Source organism: Dermacentor albipictus, chromosome 10 (genome assembly GCF_038994185.2).
Source record: "Dermacentor albipictus isolate Rhodes 1998 colony chromosome 10, USDA_Dalb.pri_finalv2, whole genome shotgun sequence".
In the NCBI taxonomy this organism is placed as follows: Eukaryota; Metazoa; Arthropoda; class Arachnida; order Ixodida; family Ixodidae; genus Dermacentor; species Dermacentor albipictus.
In genome coordinates, this window is record NC_091830.1 from 95,794,063 (window position 1) to 95,816,295 (window position 22,233).

General features: G+C 46.8%; 1 protein-coding gene across 1 annotated transcript in view; it reads right to left on the reverse strand.

Annotated features, from left to right (window-relative positions):
* Positions 1–3,446: 3,446 nt before the first annotated feature.
* LOC135921428 (acetylcholinesterase-like) overlaps positions 3,447–22,233 on the reverse strand; it is a 57,286-nt gene continuing 38,499 nt past the window's right edge. Inside the window, exon 4 of the mRNA XM_065455785.1 lies at positions 3,447–3,588. Within this exon, the coding sequence (XP_065311857.1) occupies positions 3,447–3,588 (142 nt within the window). The remainder of the gene's footprint in view (positions 3,589–22,233) is intronic.

Below are 22,233 nucleotides of genomic sequence, written 5' to 3' on the forward strand. Positions count from 1 at the left end.
ATTGTAACAATACTACCGCAGAAGCGTAGCAAGGCAAAAACCATAATCACGAACGTGTATAGCCCACCTAAAGAAAGGAAGGCCGATTTTGAGGCCATCATTCGGTGCGTCATGTGTCACTCCGGCACCCAGGATAGACTACTGCTTCTTGGGGACTTCAATGCTCCTCACACCAACTGGTGTTACCGAACAGACACCCCCAAAGGCCGGGAGCTCGAGCGAGCGACCGAAGCATATGATCTCCAACTCATCATTCTCCCTCAAAACCCGACAACATTAGGTAACAGCGTCAGTGCAGACACCTTTCCAGATCTCACATTCACAAATAATGTCAACGAGGTATTCTGGACCAATCTAGGAGAGAATCTAGGCAGTGACCATTTCATTATCAGTGTGTCGGTAGGCTCCCCGAAAATTCGGCGACCCTGTGGCCAGGTGGTAATCACGAACTGGGTAAATTATCGCAAAATCCCCATGCCGGAGATATCACCTGAGAACGCTGAAGAGTGGGCAACACACATATGAGACGCTCATAAAGCAACGTCTAAGCCGCTAGCGCTCACAGCGGAAACGCCGGTAGTTGACAACCATCTGCTACATATGTGGGAAGCCAGAAGGGGGCTGACTAAACGATGGAAAAAACAGCGACTTAATCGCAAACTGCGCCACAGAATCGCTGAAATATCAGAGCGGGCAAACGCTTACGCACAGCAGTTAGAGACAGCGAGTTGGGCGAGCTTTTGCGACTCACTTCGCGAAACGTTACATACCTCCAAGACATGGGCGATACTTCGCAGCATAATGGAACCAGCAAAAACAAAAACGGCCAATAACCGCACTCTTCAAAAACTTGCCGGAGAATTTTCAGGAACAGATCAGGCCCTCCTCACTAAGCTTAAAGAGAAGTGCGTAGGAGCAGTAATCACTCCCCCATGCACCTTGACATACCAAGGGCAAGAAAACGCGGTGCTAGACGCTCCGATACCTAAGGCAGAACTCTTCGCGGCAGCTGAAGCTCCCAAGAGAAATACTGCTCCAGGAGCAGATCAGCTCACAAATGCTATGATCCGGAACCTGAGCGACGAGCACTGAGAACAGCTTACCCGGTATTTTAATGAACAGATATGGGAGAGGGGCGTAGTTCCACAACAGTGGAAGGAGGCCAAAATGATGCTTATTCCAAAAGCAGCAAAACCTCATGATCTACAAAATCTCAGGCCGATATCACTAACCTCCTGCCCTGGCAAATTATTTGAGAAGGTGATCCACACACGTCTCACGTCTTACATTGAAGACCGCAACCTATTTCCCACAAACATATTCGGCTTTCGCGAACATTTGTCGACACAAGATGTTTTCCTGCTAATTCGCGAAGTTCTATGCAACACTACGGTTGGTGCGGAACATCTCGTCCTGGCTCTTGATTTAAAAGGCGCATTCGACACTATTTCACATGAACTTATCTTATCTGAGCTAAGTGACATCGGTTGTGGACAAAGAATCTGTGATTACGCCCGCTCTTTCCTGACCTCTCGCATCGCGACAATAGGCGTTGGCACTACGCGCTCAGACCCTTTTCCCATGCCCAATAGAGGTACACCGCAAGGGGCGATACTCTCCCCCTTCTTTTCAATATCGGCATGAGACGCTTAGCCAAAACACTGGACGTCATACCTGGGCTAGGGTACGCGATATATGCAGACGATATTACCCTATGGGCAACCAGCGGCTCGTTAGGACAAAAAGAAGAAATCCTGCAAGAAGCAGCGACCGTTGTTGAAACCTTCGCTGGCAGCAGTGGAATGAGCTGCGCTCCCGATAAATCAGAATTTATCAGGATACGCGGTCGAGGCCGTCAAACTCACGAGCCGGTGAACCTCTTTGTAGGAGACAGCCAGATAAAGGAGGCCCAGAAAATGCGAGTCCTCGGACTGTGGCTGCAAAGCAACAAACGAGTAGACTACACCATTAAAACCCTTAGGACTACGGTGAAACAGATCTCCCGTATGATCCGTAGAGTAACTTATCACCGAAAAGGTTTCAAGGAAACAGAGACGATCCGGCTCGTTCAGGCTTTTGTGCTAAGTCGTCTCACATATAGCCTCCCTTTCCAGGACCCCACGAAAACAGAACTAAATGCCCTAGATGCGTTGATTAAAACGTCGTACAAAGCGGCTCTCGGCCTACCACAGGGAACCTCTACTGAACGCCTGCTGGCCCTCGGGATTCACAATAACTACGAGGAGCTACGGGCAGCGACGCTCATATCTCAACGGGAGCGGCTTAGCTTAACCTCCTCCGGCAGAAAATTACTTTGCCGCGTGGGTTACCCTACTCGTTCACAGTATGCGGGAGAAGAACTCGAATCTCTGCCCAGAGTCCTTCGTGAAAGGATCATAGTAGCCCCAATCCCTAAGAACATGAGTCCAAAATACCACCGGGGACGTAGAAGTGCTCGAGCTCGAAAGTTAATGCAGCAATTCAATGGAAACCCGGATACAGTCTACACAGATGTCGCTCGATGTGGTGCTTACAAATACGCCCTCGCAGTGGTAGGAGCGGCCGCAAATCAAGGGCTTGTGACTTGCGCCACGGCTAGAGTTGCATCTGCGAATATCGCAGAAGCTTCAGCCATCGCGCTGCTATTAAAACTAAGGACGCTCTGGGACAATCGTCGATAACTCTTACAGATTCCCAAGTCGCATGTAGACTATTCCTCACCGGGAGGCTACCACACAGCACCACTCACCTATTCGGATCCAACCTAACGCAGAGACACATGATCATCTGGTGCCCGGGTCACGCAGGACTCGAGGGCAATGCGAGAGTGGACGGCGCAGCTCGTGCTTTTGTCAACCGAGCGGCCGACCACTCTGACGAAAACCCCTTTTTACCACAAGACATCCTTGAGCATCACCGGCGCGAGCGAAGAAAGTACAGTCCACCACACCCTGACCTATCCAGGCAGGACTCTTATGAGTGGCGCCGAATACAGACGCGCACATTTCCAAACCTTTATTTGAAAAATGCCATTCACCTAACGCTGTACAGCGTTCGCTGTCCTTGGTGCGGAGGCCGGCCAACTCTCCCCCGCATTACGTGGGACTGCCAGAACAGGCCACCCAAAATTAATACACCAAGAATAGCCGGCAAACTTTTCGGAAGGGAGCAGTGGGAGACTTGGCGCGCCAGCGAGGATCGGGAGATGCAACTAGCACTCCTCGAACGAGCACGGCGGACCGCTCAAGCCAGTGGGGCCCTGGACTAGGGTCTCCACCCACTCGCTTTCTGCATTTTTTTTTTCTTTTAAATAAACGTTTTGATATATACTTCTTCAAGTGGGGAATAAGGCTAGCAGATTTCCAACTTGTTCACTATACTCGTAAAATGTAGAATACTTGAATAATGATAATAGACATGGTTAAGTAAACCCTTTTTTAATTCGTTTAGAACAGTGGCCTCCATCGCTCGCAGTGACTAGCACGAAATTCCTGTGTCTGGTTGAAGGTATCGTGGCCCATCACCACCATGGTGGGAGAACTCTGCGTGTACGGCGGCCATTCCTGGTTGTTCGGCAATTCGGGAACCCTGGGAGAAGAGAAATATTGTTTGTCACCGATACTTATTTACAATTGTTTTCCAGAAACATACGAGAATAAAGACAGACCTTATAATCTCAGCAGTTCCCGGCATGCTGCGTTTTTTATTTATTTACAAACACTGCAGGCATTCATTCGTCCAAAACAAAAAAAAATAAAACAGTACAGGCAGCAGTAAATAAGAATGAGCAAACCATGAAGTCCAAATTGACAAAATACAATTGTAGACATTACATACAATACAAAACTTAACGTGCAAATTAATACATGCAATACTAGTACAAAAACAGCCTTTTCGCTCCACCTCTGATATGACGCGTGAGAACTGGTTATGCATGAATAGACTGAATAAATGAAAAATAATTATTGCTGATTCGGCGCCTTGTCGCCATTAGCCCTCTCGTATTGCTAAAAAGGTTTAGTGTTGTGACCACTTCGCCTGTCGGGTCTGCGACCTCACCAAACCGCGAGAACTAACCGCGTCAAAGCGACACGTACGCCTTAAGGATGCTTTAATATGGTGAAAAAAGCTAGATGTTTTTTTGAACAGTGGGAGACTGCGCCGTTCCGAAAGGAATAAAATATGCCTCCACGTCAATTGCTCCGGCATCCGTTATTCGGAGCTGCAGGGGAGCATGGATCTATTTGTGTTCATTAAAAGTTTTGCGTGGCCGTACAACGTTATCAGGCCCTTTCGGCACATATACGACATCACTCTGCCAACTCTCCTGTGATAAGGCTCTGTTTTCGCGGCATTCTTAACCTTCCATTGGAGACCCCCGCGATTTTCGACGAGCCACCGCAAGCTTGGTAAGGCGAAGCAGACCAACCGTAGACTCCGGCAGCACCCTCCTCATCTGGCTATCTACTTTCACTGTTCTGGCTCCAACCCATCGAAACTTTCTCCACTTGAGCGTGCTGCTCGCTTCTTTTGAGGGAATTAGATAAGAAAAGACTGCTCAACGTAGGCAATGCTATTCGCTTTGAAATCAGAAGAAAGTGACATACTCTAAACGAGGAAGGCGTTTGATTGGGCTCTTCAAACAACGCAGCGGATTACCGGCCGATGCTTTCGTCGGTGGTTGCATGAATTTGACGCCAGGAGATTAGAATAAAAACAGCTTCGATTACCTTCAGCTTATAGGACCCCTCATGGAAGTCAGATACTTTCAAATTTAAACAATAGATTTCAATGCTGCACTTCTTCGAACGCCTTCCAAAAATAAAGAAACGGAACAACTTGCCAAGACCTATCAAACACTAGCGAAATATCGTACAGTGCAGTCACAAGTTTACAGATATTGTTCTCGTGAAAATGGCGACAGCATGTCAATATTTTATAAAAAATCGCGATTATAATCTGTAACGACATGTGCTGATAATTTACAGCAACTACTTATGATAGAAACACGGTGGTAATTAGTTAAAGAACAGCGATCTCTCTTTTTTTAAAATGGCACAAGGCGCGCTGTGCGTCAATCACCTGGTATCTCACCTGACGGACTACAACAAAAGATCCTGCGGAGACCAATAAATGTTTTTGATGATGATAATGATGAACATGAAGTATCCTGAATTTGCCCGTCAAGTGCAGTGTTCAGAAATTCACTGACCAAAGTCCAACCGCATGGTATGGGCTTTGGGTTGAGAAAAATACGTAACGACAAAAGTTCAACGCTCTGGCTGCAGGTTGAATGTTCAATAATGATTTCAGAAGCAATCATAAAGTTCAACTACAAAATTACAGGAAAACAGGCTCTGCCTTTGGTCTTAAGGAGAGGCTCGGCAGCTGCAAGCAGAGCATCTACAAAATTATCGTGAACATAGTCGCGTGTTTTTTTTCTTCTATGTGGCACTAACAATCTTATGTATACTGCTTATCTATTTAGCAAGATAATTATGGGGTAAGAATGTCTTCCAGGGCTCTAAGAATGCGGTTGCTGCAGCCGAATCACATGAATTCGTCATCGTTGTGATTGTGACAGACATTTCCGCGAACAACATTATTTTCCAGCATAAGCTCCTCGCGAACGTCGCCCTGCGTGACCCCAACCTGGTCAACCTCTTCAGCTGTGATCCTTGTCAAATTATCTAAAGATTTCGAAGTTGTTTCTTAGATGGCAGCTAATGGAGCCTAATGGAGTAATTGGAGACTATGGAGTACTTATGAAGCCTAATGGAGTACTATTATAAAAGTGCCGGATAACTTGTGCAGGGACTTCGCAAATACCAGGAGCATGAGAATATGAAATTGGGTCGAAGCTGAGCGCGAAAACGCATGCAGCCTTCGAACTCATAAATAATTGAAGAGTTATCGTTGTAGGTTCATGCGACATTGGAGCCGCAGCTTAACTTGTCTGGAGAACGCGCTTTGTATGTTCATCAAGAAGCATGTGCTAGCAGTCACTCAACAAAAAGGTTTTCTGAATATTTTCACGTCCATGACACTTCCTAGGAAACCGATACATGGCACCAATTTGTGATAAGGATGAACCACGTTTTCTCTGGCTTTAGGACAGCTTCGTTTTTTATATACTAGAGGAGGTTAACGTAAGATCACGCACCTGAGGAGTGGTATTCAGGGATGAACTTTTACGAACCTGACTAAATGCAATGGAGTTGACTGCAGAAAAAGCAGTCATCGTACAGCAGAGAGTCGTTTCTTACGTGCTGATGAGGGGATATTTGGCGGAATTAAACTCATATGCGGCCGGAACGAATTGAGCCCTGTCTTTGATCAAATTATGCAATCGAAGTCAAGAAGCTTGAGTTTAGCTAAGATGTTCGACATTATTGCTGAATAACTAGCCGCTACAGTGTCTGGAAATGTTATTGACGAACTGAGGGAGCTTCTAACCACCGCTCCGTAGTCGGCGACTTAATGTGGCTTGTCATATGTAGGCAGCTGCAATGAAAATTTAATAGTTGAATTTTGTGGTAGATTCCGCCCCAACGTGCAGGAATAACGATCTCCCTACACTTTCATTGAAGCCTGAAAAGGAGTGGCTTGTCTTGTCGAAGGGCAGGTTCCTTTTATGAACAAGCTATTGAGTATCTGTGACAGTATTACAAAATACCATGCAATGGCCATTGTGCTCGAAGCTTTACTCCGCATATTCAGTTGAAGTTTGACCACGCGATAGTACTAAGGTTTCTTGAATGTAATAATTGCAACCCCAAAAAGGGGCGATCAAAGAGCTTTGATTGTGAAAAAAGTCATCACACTACTCAAGGTGTCCCACTAGCCGTCAACCACAAACACAAGCCTTCCGGGTACTTGCACAAACGATGGAATCAGTATGTTGGCTTGTGAAAGTCAGGTGAGATTTATCAAACACATAGCGCGACATTGCGGACTTTAGAGTGGTCCAATGTTTGTCCGGAACGCTGCTGCAATGTCCACTGTCAATACAATGTTCTATGCCTATTATGTTAGATTACGCCTTAAATTACCCATTACAAAAGTATTACAATGTAGCCGTGCTGTGTGCGTGATCCTATTTCCAGTGTTGAATTCTTCATCAACCACAAATTAGGAAGCGAATATATTTGAAACAAAAATATTATATAAAATATGTCGTGGAGTTAATAGTAATGTTGAATATATTTTTCAAAGGCAAATGGGACAATTGTGTGCGCACAGGAGACGCTTAATGTTGTTATTACACTGCATATAGTCAAGCTTAGTAGTTAAGGACCTCATTAACAGAATGCGCCGAAATAACCTAAATTTGTACGGAAGCCGTGATTCATTTTCAGTCATGAAAGAACACCGAAGATCTTTAAACGGAATTTGTATAAAAAAATCTTGAAATTTCAACTGAAGAAATTGGGCCTGTCCATAGAATAGGGGAGAATATACAAGATTACTCTCGGCCGGACATTGTAAAGTTCCTCAATTTCAAACACAAAAATTACCCGCGGAAAAAAAAAATGCATCTAAACTGAAAGAATTCAAATAACCACGTGCATGGATTGAAGGGGACTTTTCGCCCAAGTTGCAACTTATAAGGCCGAAGCCAAGAGGCTTTGCTCGTATTGAATGAAAGCCTGGATATAAATCCGACATTGTGTTTCACAAGCGTGCCTTAAACAACAGAATTTACACCCTCCACCACACACAAGCAGGCTGACGGCCCTACCGAAGCCCCATGCCCCCACTAAAATCGAGTGACGGGAACACGAAAGCCAGGACAATTTTCGTCGATTCTTGTGTCAAGCTTACGTTGTCTGTACCATAAATAAGGTCAGCTTTAATTAAGTAAAAATGAGACATCCACCCAATAGTAGCAATTGCTACAAAAAAAAACCCATACGGGTTTATTACTTCTCTACACCTTGTGTTTTTCCGCAGAACTATTACGTCATGATCAACTTTGTTCCTCAGTTGAATCATTTTCAGCGGATACAGTTTTAGACACAATAACCTGGCTACTATTCACAATATTGCACACTGCGAGTTGTCATTGTCCCTTCAATTTGCACCATTCAGAAAACGTAGGGGGAAGTCGCGAGGTGGTGGTGCGTTAATGGCAGTAAAAACAATCTGGAAACTTATGTTCTTCATATTTATTCATGCCACACAATTGTTTGGGTAGCCCTGTGGTTGTCCCCACGGGACACCTGTGTAATTGGTGTCTGCTATCGCCTACTTGATTCATCGGACGAATTTTCTGAGTGCCTGAATTAGTAACTCTTATGCGAAGCAGGTAACCAATTCGCCAACATTTTTAGCTGACGATTTCAATTATCCACATGTTGAATGGCAATGGATTCCAAGGGAAGGGAAGCGTAGCAGGGGGCGGCAGATAGTTAGGTGGGCGGTAGAGATTAAGACGTTTGTAGGGACAACATGGCCACAATTACTACATGGCCGGGGTTGTTGGAGAAATATGGGAGAGGCCTTTGCTCTGCAGTGGGCGTAACCAGGCTGATGATGATGATGATTATGATGATGATGATGATGATGATGATGATGAATGGCAATGATTCAGGCCTCTAAGTAGCTCAAAGAAGCGTGAATTACATGATTTCTTCAAGTACTGTCGTCATTTGAACTGCACCAGGTGGTTGGTGCTTCAACACGTCGAAATTTACTTTTAGAGCTTTTATTAACCAAAGAGCCAAACAGTTCCCAGTAACTTTTCTGGGTTGCATGAGCAATCACAATATGCTGCATTGTGAATTTGTATGCAAGCAGAAAAAACAGGAAATGCAAAGAAAGTTTTTCTTGATTACGGCTAAGCAAATATCGATGTGGTGACTGGTGATTTTTCGACATTTCCTCTCTATTTTATGCGATCTTTCCACCTTCGCAATGTAAGCACGACCTTGGCTCTCATTCGTGCATATTCCTAGGTATGGACAGCGCAACCCTAACCCTAGCAATGTGTACAGTCATCAACTCGCCCAGCCCGCTGTGTAAATTTATTTTGTATCATGCATGACAAGTTGGCTTTTCATAACAGAAGTACATCCCTGAAGTCAATATAACGGTCTCAACGCAAAGCCCATGGTTCACTGTGCACGTAAAACGTTGCACGAACAAAAAGAAACGTTTGCACTCAGAAACAAAGTTAAATTAAATTAAATTATGGGATTTTACGTGCCAAAACCACTTTCTGATTGTGAGGCACGCCGTAGTGGAGGACTCCGGAAATGTCGACCACCTGGGGTTCTTTAACGTGCACCACCACCAAAACACCACCACGGGTGTTTTCGCATTTCGGCCCCATTGAAATGCGGCCGCCGTGGCCGTCAAAAACGATGTTATCAACCAAGGAGGAAGACTGCAGCGTGAACGTGCGCACTTGTAGAACACCCATATAACAGCCGCCAGTGGTATGTTTTTTTTTTTACCAATGACATTTCAAACGCGGTTCAAAACGATACGAAATCATTTTCGCAAGTTTGAAACCCTAACTACGCGTCAGGTTCAACGATATTGGTATCTAGGGATGGCGGTATTCTTTCTCCTGAACATGTCTCTGTGGAATTTAATGAGGTTTCTTTCTTGTGTTTTCAAGGATGACAGTCCAATAACAAATAACCGATAATAATTTCCAGTTTTATATTCTACTATGTGCGATGTAATTATTACTGCTGAAGGAACCCAATCATCCATTGACCATCTTTCGGCCAAATCTGCACCTGGTCCTGATGGCTTAAGCCCTAAACTACTCAAATTAGCGAAAGCTGCAATATTATTAGTAACACATTAGTCACCTTATTTCAAAAATATATTGACTCGGGGTACGTTCGAAGTGACTGGAAAGCAGCTCGTGTCATTCCCATTTTTAAATCTCGTGACTGATCTAATAGCTCAAACTACAGACCAATTTCATTACCAACCCTTGTATTGAAAACTTCTTGACCATATAATTTCATCTGAAATCATGAAGTTTCTGATAGAACAAACTTATTTTTTTGTGAATCAGTATGGGTTTTTACACGTTGAATCCTGCGAAACACGACTCCTCGAATTATTGACCGACACGCATCCCTCTATTCATTCTTTAAACAGAGTTGATGCGGTACTTGTGGAGTTCGCGAAGGCTTTCGACAAGGTTCCTCAGTTGTTGCTGAATCACAAACTGACCGGCCTCAACATTAGTACGAGAATTGCTAAGTGAATTACGTATTTGTGAACTGGCCGCTACCGATCACTTATTGTGAGGAACGTTCGTCTCCATTAAATCTCGTTATATCTGGTGTACTACAGGGTCCATGTTCGGGGTCATATTGTTTTTACTTTATATTAACAATATCAGTAGTGGTCTGCTTTTGACTGCCTGATTTACAGATAAATTACAAATAATTTGTGTACTTGCTGCTCACAATCTGATTTAGACAAGCTCACTAAATGGTGTAATGAGTGGCATATGCAATTGACGTCCATAAAATCAAAGCCTTACATTTACGGCCACAGATAACCACATGTTGTGTAACTACACAATAAACAATAGGCCTATAACCTCAGCATGCTCTGTAAAGTACTTGGGTGGCCATTTGTAATCAGATTTGTTAAGGAACACTCATATAGATGCTATAGTTAGCAAACATCTGAAACACTCGGCTTCGTACGGTGAAACTTGCATTTAGCTAGCCCCGCCACTAAACTTCTCGCTTACAGCACTTTTGTACGCTTTAAGATCCAATATGCATCCCTAACATAGAACCGGCGTGAGGCCTACCTCATACAGAAATTTGAGTTTCTTCACAAAAAAAGATGCTCGATTCCTCAGAAAGAACTACTTGAGAACATCAAGGATAAAAGAAATGAAATCGTCAATTAATCTAGTTCTTCTGGAAAAAAATGCAGACGGCACGCGCTCCTGTCAGTTTTTCACAAGGTTTACCAGAATAAGTCATCATGGGCTACGCTTCAGGTCAGACCAGCCCATCGTGTGTCCTTCAGACTTGGTCCTCAGCTTAAAGTGAAGCCTCGGAATTCGTCAGACCTAATCTCTTTTTTGACTCACCGCTACATCTTGCCATACCTCAGGGGATCAGCTTTCGCCTGACATCGCGCGTATCACTGATCATAATGCATTTGCGAACCATCTCAAATCTTTTTCAAACCATACACTCATGCCTGCTAATTATTCTTGGAAGCAAAATTGGATCATCTTGACATATTGCAGATCCATTGCAGTACGTCAGTCTTGCTGTACTTTTTAGAGGTTCCTTTTTGCAGTTGTGTTTTTGGTTGTGGCATCGCATATACTTCTGGTTACGGTGCATTTGTAAATTATGTATGACGTGCTTCCAATTGCTGTTATGATTAATCATTGCGTATATATTGATCATATGTGACATTAGTGTTGTCGTTGCTCAATCTTTTCTGTATTGATTGAGTTTGTGTTTATGCTTGGTTCTGTATGTTAAGATGTTGCGCTACCATATTTTATTCAGGGTTGTGTCCCCCGATGTGATGCATTTCTGGCTTTTCTAAACAAATGAATATATTAAGTGTGCCATTGCACTAAAGTTACTGTAGATATTTTTAACCTCACGCGTGACTACTGAGTCTGGCGCAAAATTTAAATGTTTAAGCATGCTGGTGCAATAAACTGCCCTTTATGTGGTTTCAACAGTAAATTCTGTCAGCGGCCATGATGAATTATTTTGTTCTAAGTAACACAATATTTCGTTTCGCAGTTTTTATCATTTCGCGCATCGCTGTATAGAAGGGCCCTTTTCGTATAGCACACCGCACACCTACTCCGATTTCTCTCGAAGACAGGTGCATAATGGTTTCTAAAACTTAGAAATGTAGCGACATTCAGAGGTGTCACTCTTATTTTGATGTTTTGCAATGCACAATAATAGTGTAGTTCCCTCTTAAAGGGACACTAAAGGTTACTATTAAGTCAACGTGGACTGTTGAAATACCATCACAGAAACCTCGAAACGCTTGTTTCGTGGCAAGGAGAGACTTATTTTATGAGAAAATGCGTTCTGAAGCGTCCGCGTACCTCTAGCGCAGTTCAAATCGCCCGCCCTCCGATCGAGGAGAACTGACATCATGGTCTCGTAGTGACGTTGCGTCATCGGTGAGTAGAACGGCGTCCGCAGACGGCGCTACGGCTTTTCTGCGCAAAACGCAAACGCGCGGCCAGAAACAGAGCCAAGACAGAGCCGACAGCAGAGCGAAAGCGGGAGTACGGTGGCTAGCGGAAGGAGAAACTAATTACGTCCCACATTACGTCCCACGGGACACGGAAAGTCCGTTTTCGTTAAACTATAGGCTGCGGCGAGCTCGCAGCGTGGTCGGCGTGGTCTGTGAGAAGTGACGAGCCTTTCCGCACTCGCAACAGGGCATAATAAAGTGCGAATCGACGCAAAACTCGGCCTATACGTGCTTCGCCACAGCCGACCCAGATGTCGTTTCCCGCACCGCCACCAGGCGCCGCTACTATACCTCAAGCTCCAGCGCAAGACGCCCATAAGCTGGTACTTCATTCTATGACGCAAACTTCGACGCTCGTCGCAATGGACCCTGACACCGACAGATTGGCTCGCGATGGTGGGCTCAACTTCAGCGATTTGAGCACCGATGAGCGCGACCTGCTGCTGAGGGCTCGCACTGCCGGCGTCGTTGCGTACTACGACGGCGGCCTCGACACCGGCTCTCCGGAGCGGGAAAGCAATGAGGGCTTCCCACGACATCACATGGACGTGGCATTCTCGCTGCTTGTTCCAAATGAAAGTTTCGCGAGCCAGCAGAACCCTCACAGCACGACGCGATAACGAAAATACTGAAACTCCAAAGCATGCGCGGCGCAGAGTCGTGCGCGCAGAGTCGAGCGAAAACGAAACCTTTCGACCACCCATACTACTGAAGGGTAACGTCAAAATCTTATTTTTTGTTAGAACCGAGTGGACGTAGACAAGTAGCATTTTCTTCCGTCTTATAATCGAATGAAATGATATTTTTATCACGAGTAGTTGAGTATTAGTAACATAAATTACGGGGAGACCTTTCGTCATCGGTTTAGTACCGGAATGTCGCTGGGGGATCTCAAATCGTGTCATGCATTTACCTCAATTTCTCGGTTACTAAAGCTCTGTTCGCGATTATATTGACGCCTTAGACGTTCTAGAACATTGCTCTACCACTTTAACTTGACTTTCTGGCAACCTTTAGTGTCCCTTTAAGTACGTATATAACTATGAAACTTCGCAGACGTATGTCGCAGTACCAGCTGCTATGTTTATGTGCTTATATGTACAATGTATATGAACTTAATTCTAAGGGGAGTGGGGGGTTGAAAATGCCGCAAACAAGAATACCAACCCTTCTGCGGCAGTTATTAATTAAACATATTTAGTAATAACTTTTTCATCGCCTTTACATTTTGGATATCTTAGTAACGCTTCTTATCTTGATATGTTCGGGGTAAGATTCCCTAAGTCATCATTGATATTTAAAAAGACGTAATTCAAATTTAGTATTCGTAGCATCTTGGTTAGAGCTAGTTGCTCAATCTTTAAAACTAAGCTCAAATAGCGCGGCTAAAACACACACGCACAACGAAACAAATACCACAGAACAAACACTGACTGCCGACTCAATTTTTATTTCAAGAACTCCAGCCTTTATATATCCTATCCACAATAGGCATGCCTACCAAAATACATATAACCACTTCAGTGCCGTAATACCTCATTAGGTAGATTTTTCTATTCTTTAGGATTAGCTCAGATGCAATTGCGTAAATTAACATCATCATCATCATCATCATCAGCCTGGTTACGCCCAATGCAGGGCAAACGCCTCTCCCATACTTCTCCAACAACCCCGGTCACGTACTAATGGTGGCCATGTCACCACTGTAAACTTCTTAATCTCATCCACCCACCTAACTTTCTGCCGCCCCCTGCTACGCTCCCCTTCCCTTGGAATCCAGTCCGTAACCTTTAATGACCATCGGTTATCTTCCCTCCTCATTACATGTCCTGCCCATGCCCATTTCTTTTTTCTTGATTTCAACTAAGATGTCATTAACTCGCGTTTGTACCCTTACCCAATCCGCTCTTTTCTTATCCCTTAACGTTACACCCATCATTCTTCTTTCCATAGCTCGTTGCGAGGTCGTCAATTTAAGTAGAACCCTTTTCGTAAGCCTCCAGGTTTCTGCCCCGGAGGTGAGTACTGGTAAGACACAGCTATTATACACTTTTCTCTCGAGGGATAATGGCAACCTACTGTTCATGATCTGAGAATGCCTGCCAAACGCACCCCAGCCCACTCTTATTCTTCTGATTACTTCCGTCTCATGATCCGGATCCATCGTCACTATGTGCCCTAAGTAGATGTGTTCCCTTACCAGTTCCAGTGCCTCGCTACCTTTGTAAATTGCTGTTCGCTTCCGAGACTGTTAAACATTATGCTAAGAGATTTATTAGCAACGGGCGCGAACGGGTAGCTGTCACAAGCGTTCGGCGAAAGACAGCAACCACGAGCTCATGCCGGTAGCGATGGGGCTGCGGCGCAGGTGGCTACTCTTCTTCGTTACAATCGCTCTCCGCAGAAAAAGGCGCCATCCTGGCGGCTTAAGGCGAAGAGACTACTATTGGGTCGTAGTACGGCTTAATGCGAGACACGTGGACAAGTTCGCGGCCGCGATGGCGTAGGTCCGTCGATGGCGTGAGGGGCTCTACGATGTAATTGACGGAGGACGTTTGCTCGAGAACGCGGTAGGGTCCTAGGCAGTGGCGTAGCTACGTCGTCTGGCACCCGGGGCCCATAGGTCTTCTGTCACCCCCCCCCCGGCTGTAGTCAAGGAAGGCGAGGATATCAACAAGTTCTCGGTGTCTTCAGACGTATATGACACCCCCCCCCCCTCCCTCTGGACCCTTGCACCCGGGGCCCATGGCCCCCCGGCCCCCCCTGTTGCTACGCCACTGGTCCTAGGTACTTTGCGACAAGTTTTGAGGAGAGGCCGGGTGTAGTAGCGGGTACCTGAAGCCATACGTGAGAGCCAGGCAAAAAAGTTGGTGCAGAACGGCCGGCAGGTTGACGGGATTGCTGCTGCCACTGGTCCTCGGTGGAAAAAGAGCGGGCAAGCTGGCGGCATTCCTCGGCATGACGAGCAGCTTCAGATAGCGGAGTACTTTCGGACGCGTCAGGTGTATATGACAGAATGGTATCGAGAGTAGTAGAAGGTTCTCGTCCGTATAGGAGAAAGTAAGGGGAAAAACCAGTAGTTGCTTCGGTCGCAGTATTGTACGCATACGTCACGAAAGGGAGAACTTGGTCCCAGTTTGAATGATCAGAGGCGACGTACATGGAGAGCATATCGCCAAGAGTACGGTTGAAGCGCTCGGTCATGCCGTTGGTTTGCGGGTGGTACGCTGTACTGGTGTGGTGAACGATTCGGCATTCGTCGAGTAGTGCCTTCAAAGCATCGGAAAGAAAGGCGCGGCCTCTATCGCTCAGAAGTTCGCGAGGGGCACCGTGGCGAAGAACGAAATGTCGTAGCAGAAACGAGGCAACGTCGCGGGCGGTGGCAGTCGGCAGAGCAGCTGTTTCAGCATAGCGGGTCAAGTGATCCACTGCAACAATAATCCAAGGTTGCCTGCTGGTGTGGAGGGTAGTGGTCCGTAGATGTCTATGCCAACACGATCAAAAGGCCGACGAGGGCAGGGAAGGGGTTGTGACGGGCAGACTTGTCCGGGAGGTAATTTTCGGCGTTGGCACTGCGCGCAGGAGCGAATGAACTTTCTGACGTAGTTATACATGCCGCGCCAATAAAATCGGATGCGTAGTCGAGCATAGGTCTTGAAGAGGCCCGCATGTGCGCACTGAGGGTCTGCGTGGAAAGCGTCGCAGATAAGGTCACGGAGATGGCGGGGTATCACGAGAAGCCACTTGCGACCGTCAGAGAGGTAATTGCGACGATAAGGAAGGCCGTCGCGAATGCAGAAGTGGCGGCGAAGAGCGCGAGATGGGGAAGAGGTGGGTGGATCAGAAAGGATGCTGATGAGAGCACTGATCCAGGGATCCTTGCGCTGCTCCGACGGCATGTTGCGCAGTGCATGAGATGGAACTGTGGGCTCAAGGGCGGATAGGCAAGCGCAGTCAGCGGAGACCGGTGAGCGAGAAAGGGCGTCAGCTCCGTGTGTTTGCGGCCGGAACGGTAGAGGACGCGGATGTCGTACTCCTGTAGCTTAAGGGCCCAGCGAGCAAGTCGGCCAGATGGGTCCTTGAGGGTAGACAGCCAACAAAGGGCGTGATGGTCAGTGACGACATCGAAAGGGTGACCATACAAATAAGGACGGAATTTGCCAAGAGCCCAAATAATGGCTAAGCACTCTTTCTCTGTAACAGAGTAATTAGCCTCGGCCTTTGTCAGAGTTCGGCTCGCGTAGGCAACGACATATTCATCAAAGCCCGCTTTTCGTTGTGCGAGTACGGCGCCAAGTCCGACGCCGCTGGCATCGGAGTGGACCTCTGTGGGCGCTGCAGGATCGAAGTGGCGGAGGATAGGTGGCGAGGTTAACAGGCGGCGTAATTTCGTGAAGGTGTCATCACAGGCGGGCGACCAAGCGGAAAATTCTTTGTCGCCACTTAGAAGGGCTGTCAGGGCTGTTATGGAAGCGACATTTCGAATGAAACGTCGGAAATAGGAGCATAAACCAAGGAAACTTTGAAGCTTCTTTAACTTCTGTGGTTGCGGAAAGTCGGTGACAGCGCGGAGCTTGGCTGGATCCGGAAGGACGCCATCTCGTGATACAACATGGCCAAGAATAGTGAGCTTTCGGGCGCCGAAACGACATTTTTTTAAAGTTAAGTTGAAGATCCGCGTCAGTAAGGCATTTGAGAACTTGCTCGAGACGGCTGAGATGGGTTCGGAAATCAGCGGAAAAGACAACTACGTCATCCAGGTAGCATAAACATGTGTTCCATTTGAGACCGCGTAAAATATTATCCATCATTCTCTCAAAAGTGGCTGGAGCGTTGCACAGGCCGAAAGACATTACGATGAATTCGTACAATCCGTCAGGTGTTACAAATGCTGTTTTAGGTCGATCAGATGGTGCCAAAGGGACTTGCCAGTATCAGGAACGTAAATCCAGCGAAGAATTCAGCTCCCTGCAAACAGTCGAGGGCGTCGTCAATGAGCGGTAACGGGTAAACGCCCTTGCGCGTTATCTTGTTGAGACGTCGGTAGTCGACGCAGAATCGAATAGAGCCATCCTTTTTCTTAACGAGGACGACCGGTGATGCCCAGGCACTGTTCGAAGGCGTCACAACGCCACGCTTGAGCATGTCAGGAACCTGGTGGTCAATGACACGGCGCTCAGAGGCGGAAACTCGGTAAGGGCGCTGCCGTAAAGATGCGTGACTGCCGGTATCTATTTGGTGAAAAACGGTCGATGTGCGGCCCAAACCGGAAGCATGGCTGTAGAAAGAAGCACTGAACCTCTGCAGGAGAGCAATAAGCTGGCTTCGTTCTGAAGATGACGTGCCATCATCGATGGAGCAGTGGAAAGCGTCGAGGAGTGACTGATCAACCGCAGAGTCACAAGTAAGTGCGCCAAGGCCCGCAGAAGTAGAAACGGCAGGAGTGTCAAAGATGCACAAGGTGTCGACCGGTTGAACAAGGCCTAGGCATTAACCATGAGATAAAGCTAAAGCGCAGGCTGTGGGATTGTCGACGACCATTTTCATGACGCCATTGCAAAGAGTAAGGAGAGCAAAGGGCAGCGGAGAACATCGGCGGCGAATGAACAGCTCAGAGGGCGTAAAGAGAACAGTGGCATCAGAAATAGCTGCGCACGACACAGGCACAAGCAGGGAAGAGCGTGGAGGGACGGAATTGTCTTCGGAAACAAACAGTTTAACACTGGAAGGGTCGTTTTCGATAGGCTCGACGTCGGGAAGGGCAGAAAGTTCGAGTTCGGCGCTACAACAGTCAATAACGGCGTTATTATTTGCAAGGAAGTCCCAGCCTAATATGATGTCATGGGAACAAGTGGGCAGCACGACGAATTCGACGGTATACAGAAGACCTTGAATGAAGACGCGAGCAGTACAGGCAGCGAGAGGCGTTATATTTTGAGCGTTCGCGGTTCGAAGGGAGAAGTCGGAGAGAGGCGTTAAAACCTTTCGTAGTGCGCGGCAGAGTTCGGCGGAAATTACGGATACGGCGGCTCCTGTATCTACAAGCGCCAGGACGGCGATTCCTTCCACAGAGACTTCGATGACGTTGGCTGGAGAGGGACGAGGACTTGGGCATTGCGACGTGGACGCAGTTCGTGCCTCGGGAACTGCGTCCATCAGTTTTCCTGCTCGGTGGACACGGGACGACGCCGCATCGGAGAAAGCGAGCGACGACGGGGAGATGGTGAGCGGCGAGTAGGGGCGGTTGGGCGGTCAGGGGAAAAGGAAGAGGTAGGAAGGCCGGAAGGCGACGAGGAAAACGGAGCGGGGAAAGGTGGCGCTCGCCGGATGTTCTGAAGAGGAAGCATGCCACGACGACAATGGCGCGCCACGTGACCAGCACCACCGCAAGCAAAACATATTGGGCGGTCATCGAAGGTGCGCCACTGGTGGGGGTAAGGTCCGAGTCGCGGTTGAGGATTCGGAAAATGCTGTCGGTCGGGCAGTGGCATAGGAGGAAAATGCCGGCGGTCGTGAAGCGGCATAGATGGCGGCAAAAATGTCGGTGGTCGATGCATAGAGGGCGGCAGGGGCGCCTGTGGACGAGATCGGGAAACTGCTTCAGCGTAAGTGAGAGGAGCCGTGACTGATGGCTGCTCAACGGCTGGAGGAACGGCTTGAGAGACTTGTTCTTGAATGAAGTCGCGGAACGTAGGATGCAAAGCAGGGGGTGGTTCCTGGACAGAAGAGATCAACGACAGCTGGCGGGCGACCTCTGCGCGAACGAATTCCTGGATTTTTAGGAAGAGAGCAGCATGGTTGTCGTCGACTCCAAGGCTTGATAGAGAGTCGGCGGGCGGGGTGGGACGTCGGGTGTGAAGCCGTTGCCTGCTCAACTCGTCGTAACTCTGCCACAATTCGATCACTTCAGCGACAGTGTAAGGACTCTTCGATAATAACATTTGAAATGCGTCGTCCTGAATACCCTTCATTATATGTTTGATCTTCTCCTCCTCTGACATGGACGCATTCACGCGTTTGCAAAGGTCGACAATGTCCTTAATGTAGCTCCTGAAGTTTTCTCCGGTCTCGGGATCGTGTGCGCAAACGTTGTTCTGCACGAAGCTTTCTTACTGCAGGCCGACCGAAAACTTGGGTAAAGTTGGTCTTGAAGACTAACCACGAAGTGAGGTCGGCTTCATGGTTTAGAAACCATAGTTTCGCAACGTCCATAAGATAAAATGCGACGTTTCTCCACTTGGTAACGTCGTCCCACTGGTTATGGGCACTCACTCGCTCATAAGACGAGATCCAATCTTCAACGTCTTTGCCATCTGTGCCGGAGAAGATAGGGGGATCTCGCTGACGCAAGGCACCGGCACAAACCAAGGTGGCCGGCGCCGTTGGAGGAGTGCGTGCGTCGTCGGGCATGATGGGGGGTAGAGTGCGACTCCGAAGTTCCAGGGTGGTCGAAACCCAGCACGTCCACCACTTGCTAAGAGATTTATTAGCAACGGGCGCGAACAGGTAGCTGTCACAAGCGTTCGGCGAAAGACAGCAACCACGAGCTCATGCCTGTAGCGATGGTGCTGTGGCGCAGGCGGCTACTCTTCTTCGTTACAATTACTTTAGTTTTCTGCAGATTAACATGCCCGTCTTAAGAATTAAGTATTAACATGCTTAAATTAACATGCCCCGTCTCAAGTTCTAAAGCACGTGGAATTGCATGAAAGTGGATTAGGTGCATTACCTCTGTAAGCTTGTTACCAAGATTCCCACCCATTTCGTCTAGGCCATTGTGTAGTCACAGAGGATAAAGGCAACCACGAAGTACCTCTACCTCTACATTGCTGAGTTTACAAAAAATAAAGGATGCAGCATCGAGACGCCAACGTACCACACGATGTTAGATATTCATCTGTGTCTTTTAGTCGATAAAAATGTATTTTTATGAGAAGAATGGTAAGCACACACTTTATCTATTTACATGTGTATGCTGGCTCCAGGATCTATCCGGTGCATATAAAAGAAAAAATCGTGATTTCACGTTCATATTATACCAGTCTGTAATAGGAACCGGGTTCGAATGTTATCCCCAGCGGGCTTCGTGTCTGAGGAAAATACATTACAAAATCAGTCTACCATGCAAAAATGGCGCTTCGTATTACTATATAGCATGCAAGGGCGCGTACACAGCTATCTCCAACCATCCTAACATAAAATGCCTCCATCGTTTCTCTTTTCTATTCACTTTTTCCTTTCGATAAGAATTTCGTCTTCTCAAACATGGGATTGAATGCCCACTTATACTGACGTCAAGGATCGCTATGGAAGCGACTTAGCGGGGCTGTGTAGTAATAACTCATGCACTCCTATATAGAGCATACATACATACATACATACATACATACATACATACATACATACATACATACATACATACATACATACATACATACATACATACATACATACATACACACACATACGTTTTTTGGGAAAGGAGAAAGCAAGAGGGTAAGCGAAATAATGGAGTCCTTTTATACATAGTTGTATTAGCGGGCCATCTCGTGCTTGGTAGGCTATAATTTTTTATTGTATATGTATATGTGTACTCATCCATATTCTGGGCAGTTAATATAAAAGCTGGCCTTTCTCAAATAAAAATGAAGATTCCTGTCAGCGTATTTCTGTGCATCCTTGATTTACTCGCGCTGATAAAACTTAGGTATAATGCTTATAAACTTACGGGAACAAAAATGCCAAAAAGGAGATCGCAGGCTTCATTCCCAGTCGTGTCAGGTGAAGTGCGATGGTGTTCGGTGTGCAAGAACGCTTGTGTGCTTACATTTGGATGCACCTTGCAAAACCCAAAGTGGTCAAAACAATACGCACTCAATGCTCAATGACGGTGTTCATTACATCGATCCTATACACATTAGGGAAGTGAAAACGAATAACTGATATTCGATTTCAATAGTATGCCTCTAGACGCGCTTGAACTAAGCACAGATTGAGGAGAATCATGGTTACTAAGTCTGGTGAATTATCTGACCTTGCGGAAGTGCGTGCGGAATAATTGTTCACTCAGTCGGGCAGGAAATTGTCGTCACCTATGTAGCCAGCACCTAACGCAACGAGCGCGCGTAAATGGCAGGTATGGTCCCTGCTGCCCGCTTCATCGTAGCTGGTCTCGACTTAATGATTGGCTATTCAAGCAGCCGCCGGGATGACGTGTTCTTTTCCTAGGCGACAACACTACCATTGTCCCAGTCAATCTTGAGATTATGTTTTTCTGTATGCTCGGCAATGGCGCCTTGGAAGCATTGGAAGTATCATTCTACCCGACAACTAAAGTTTTTTTTTTTTTGTCGCTACGTGGATGACTGCCTCTGTATTTTGAAGAAGCAGAACAGCCCACGTTTCCTGGACTGCCTGAACGAACAAAATGTGCACATACCATTCATTGCTGAACTAGAGATTGACAATTTGCTGCCTTTCTAGAATGTACTGGTTCACCTGGATGGGGGTGCTCTCGCCTTCTCGGTTTACAGGAAGCTTAAGCACGTGGGTGGTTACCTCAAGTTTAGTTCCTGTCATCCTCTCGACCACAAGACGTCCGTAGTATCGTCCTTGATAACACGCGCCATGCGCGTCTGCTCAGGTGGCGATGCATTGAAAAAGGAATTGCGGGTGGTCCACCGTGAGCTAGCCTGAAAGTGGTGCCCTAGTCGTTTCTTATGCAGTACCGACAAGCGCATATTACAGCCAAGCTCAGAGATCAACAGAACAATCTGTGCACGTACAGCCATTCTTTACGTCCAAATATCAGCGAGGCCTTATCGTGCATGTTGTTCAAATAACACTTGCGCGTTGCCCACATCCCGACTTCCGCAACCACCTAATGAACGTGAAATAAAAGTTGCCCATTGAATCATTTCCAGCAGTCGCGTATAAAACACCATGCGCTGATTGCCATCAATCATATATTGGAAAAACACGAAAGTTTTCAAGACGCTTCAA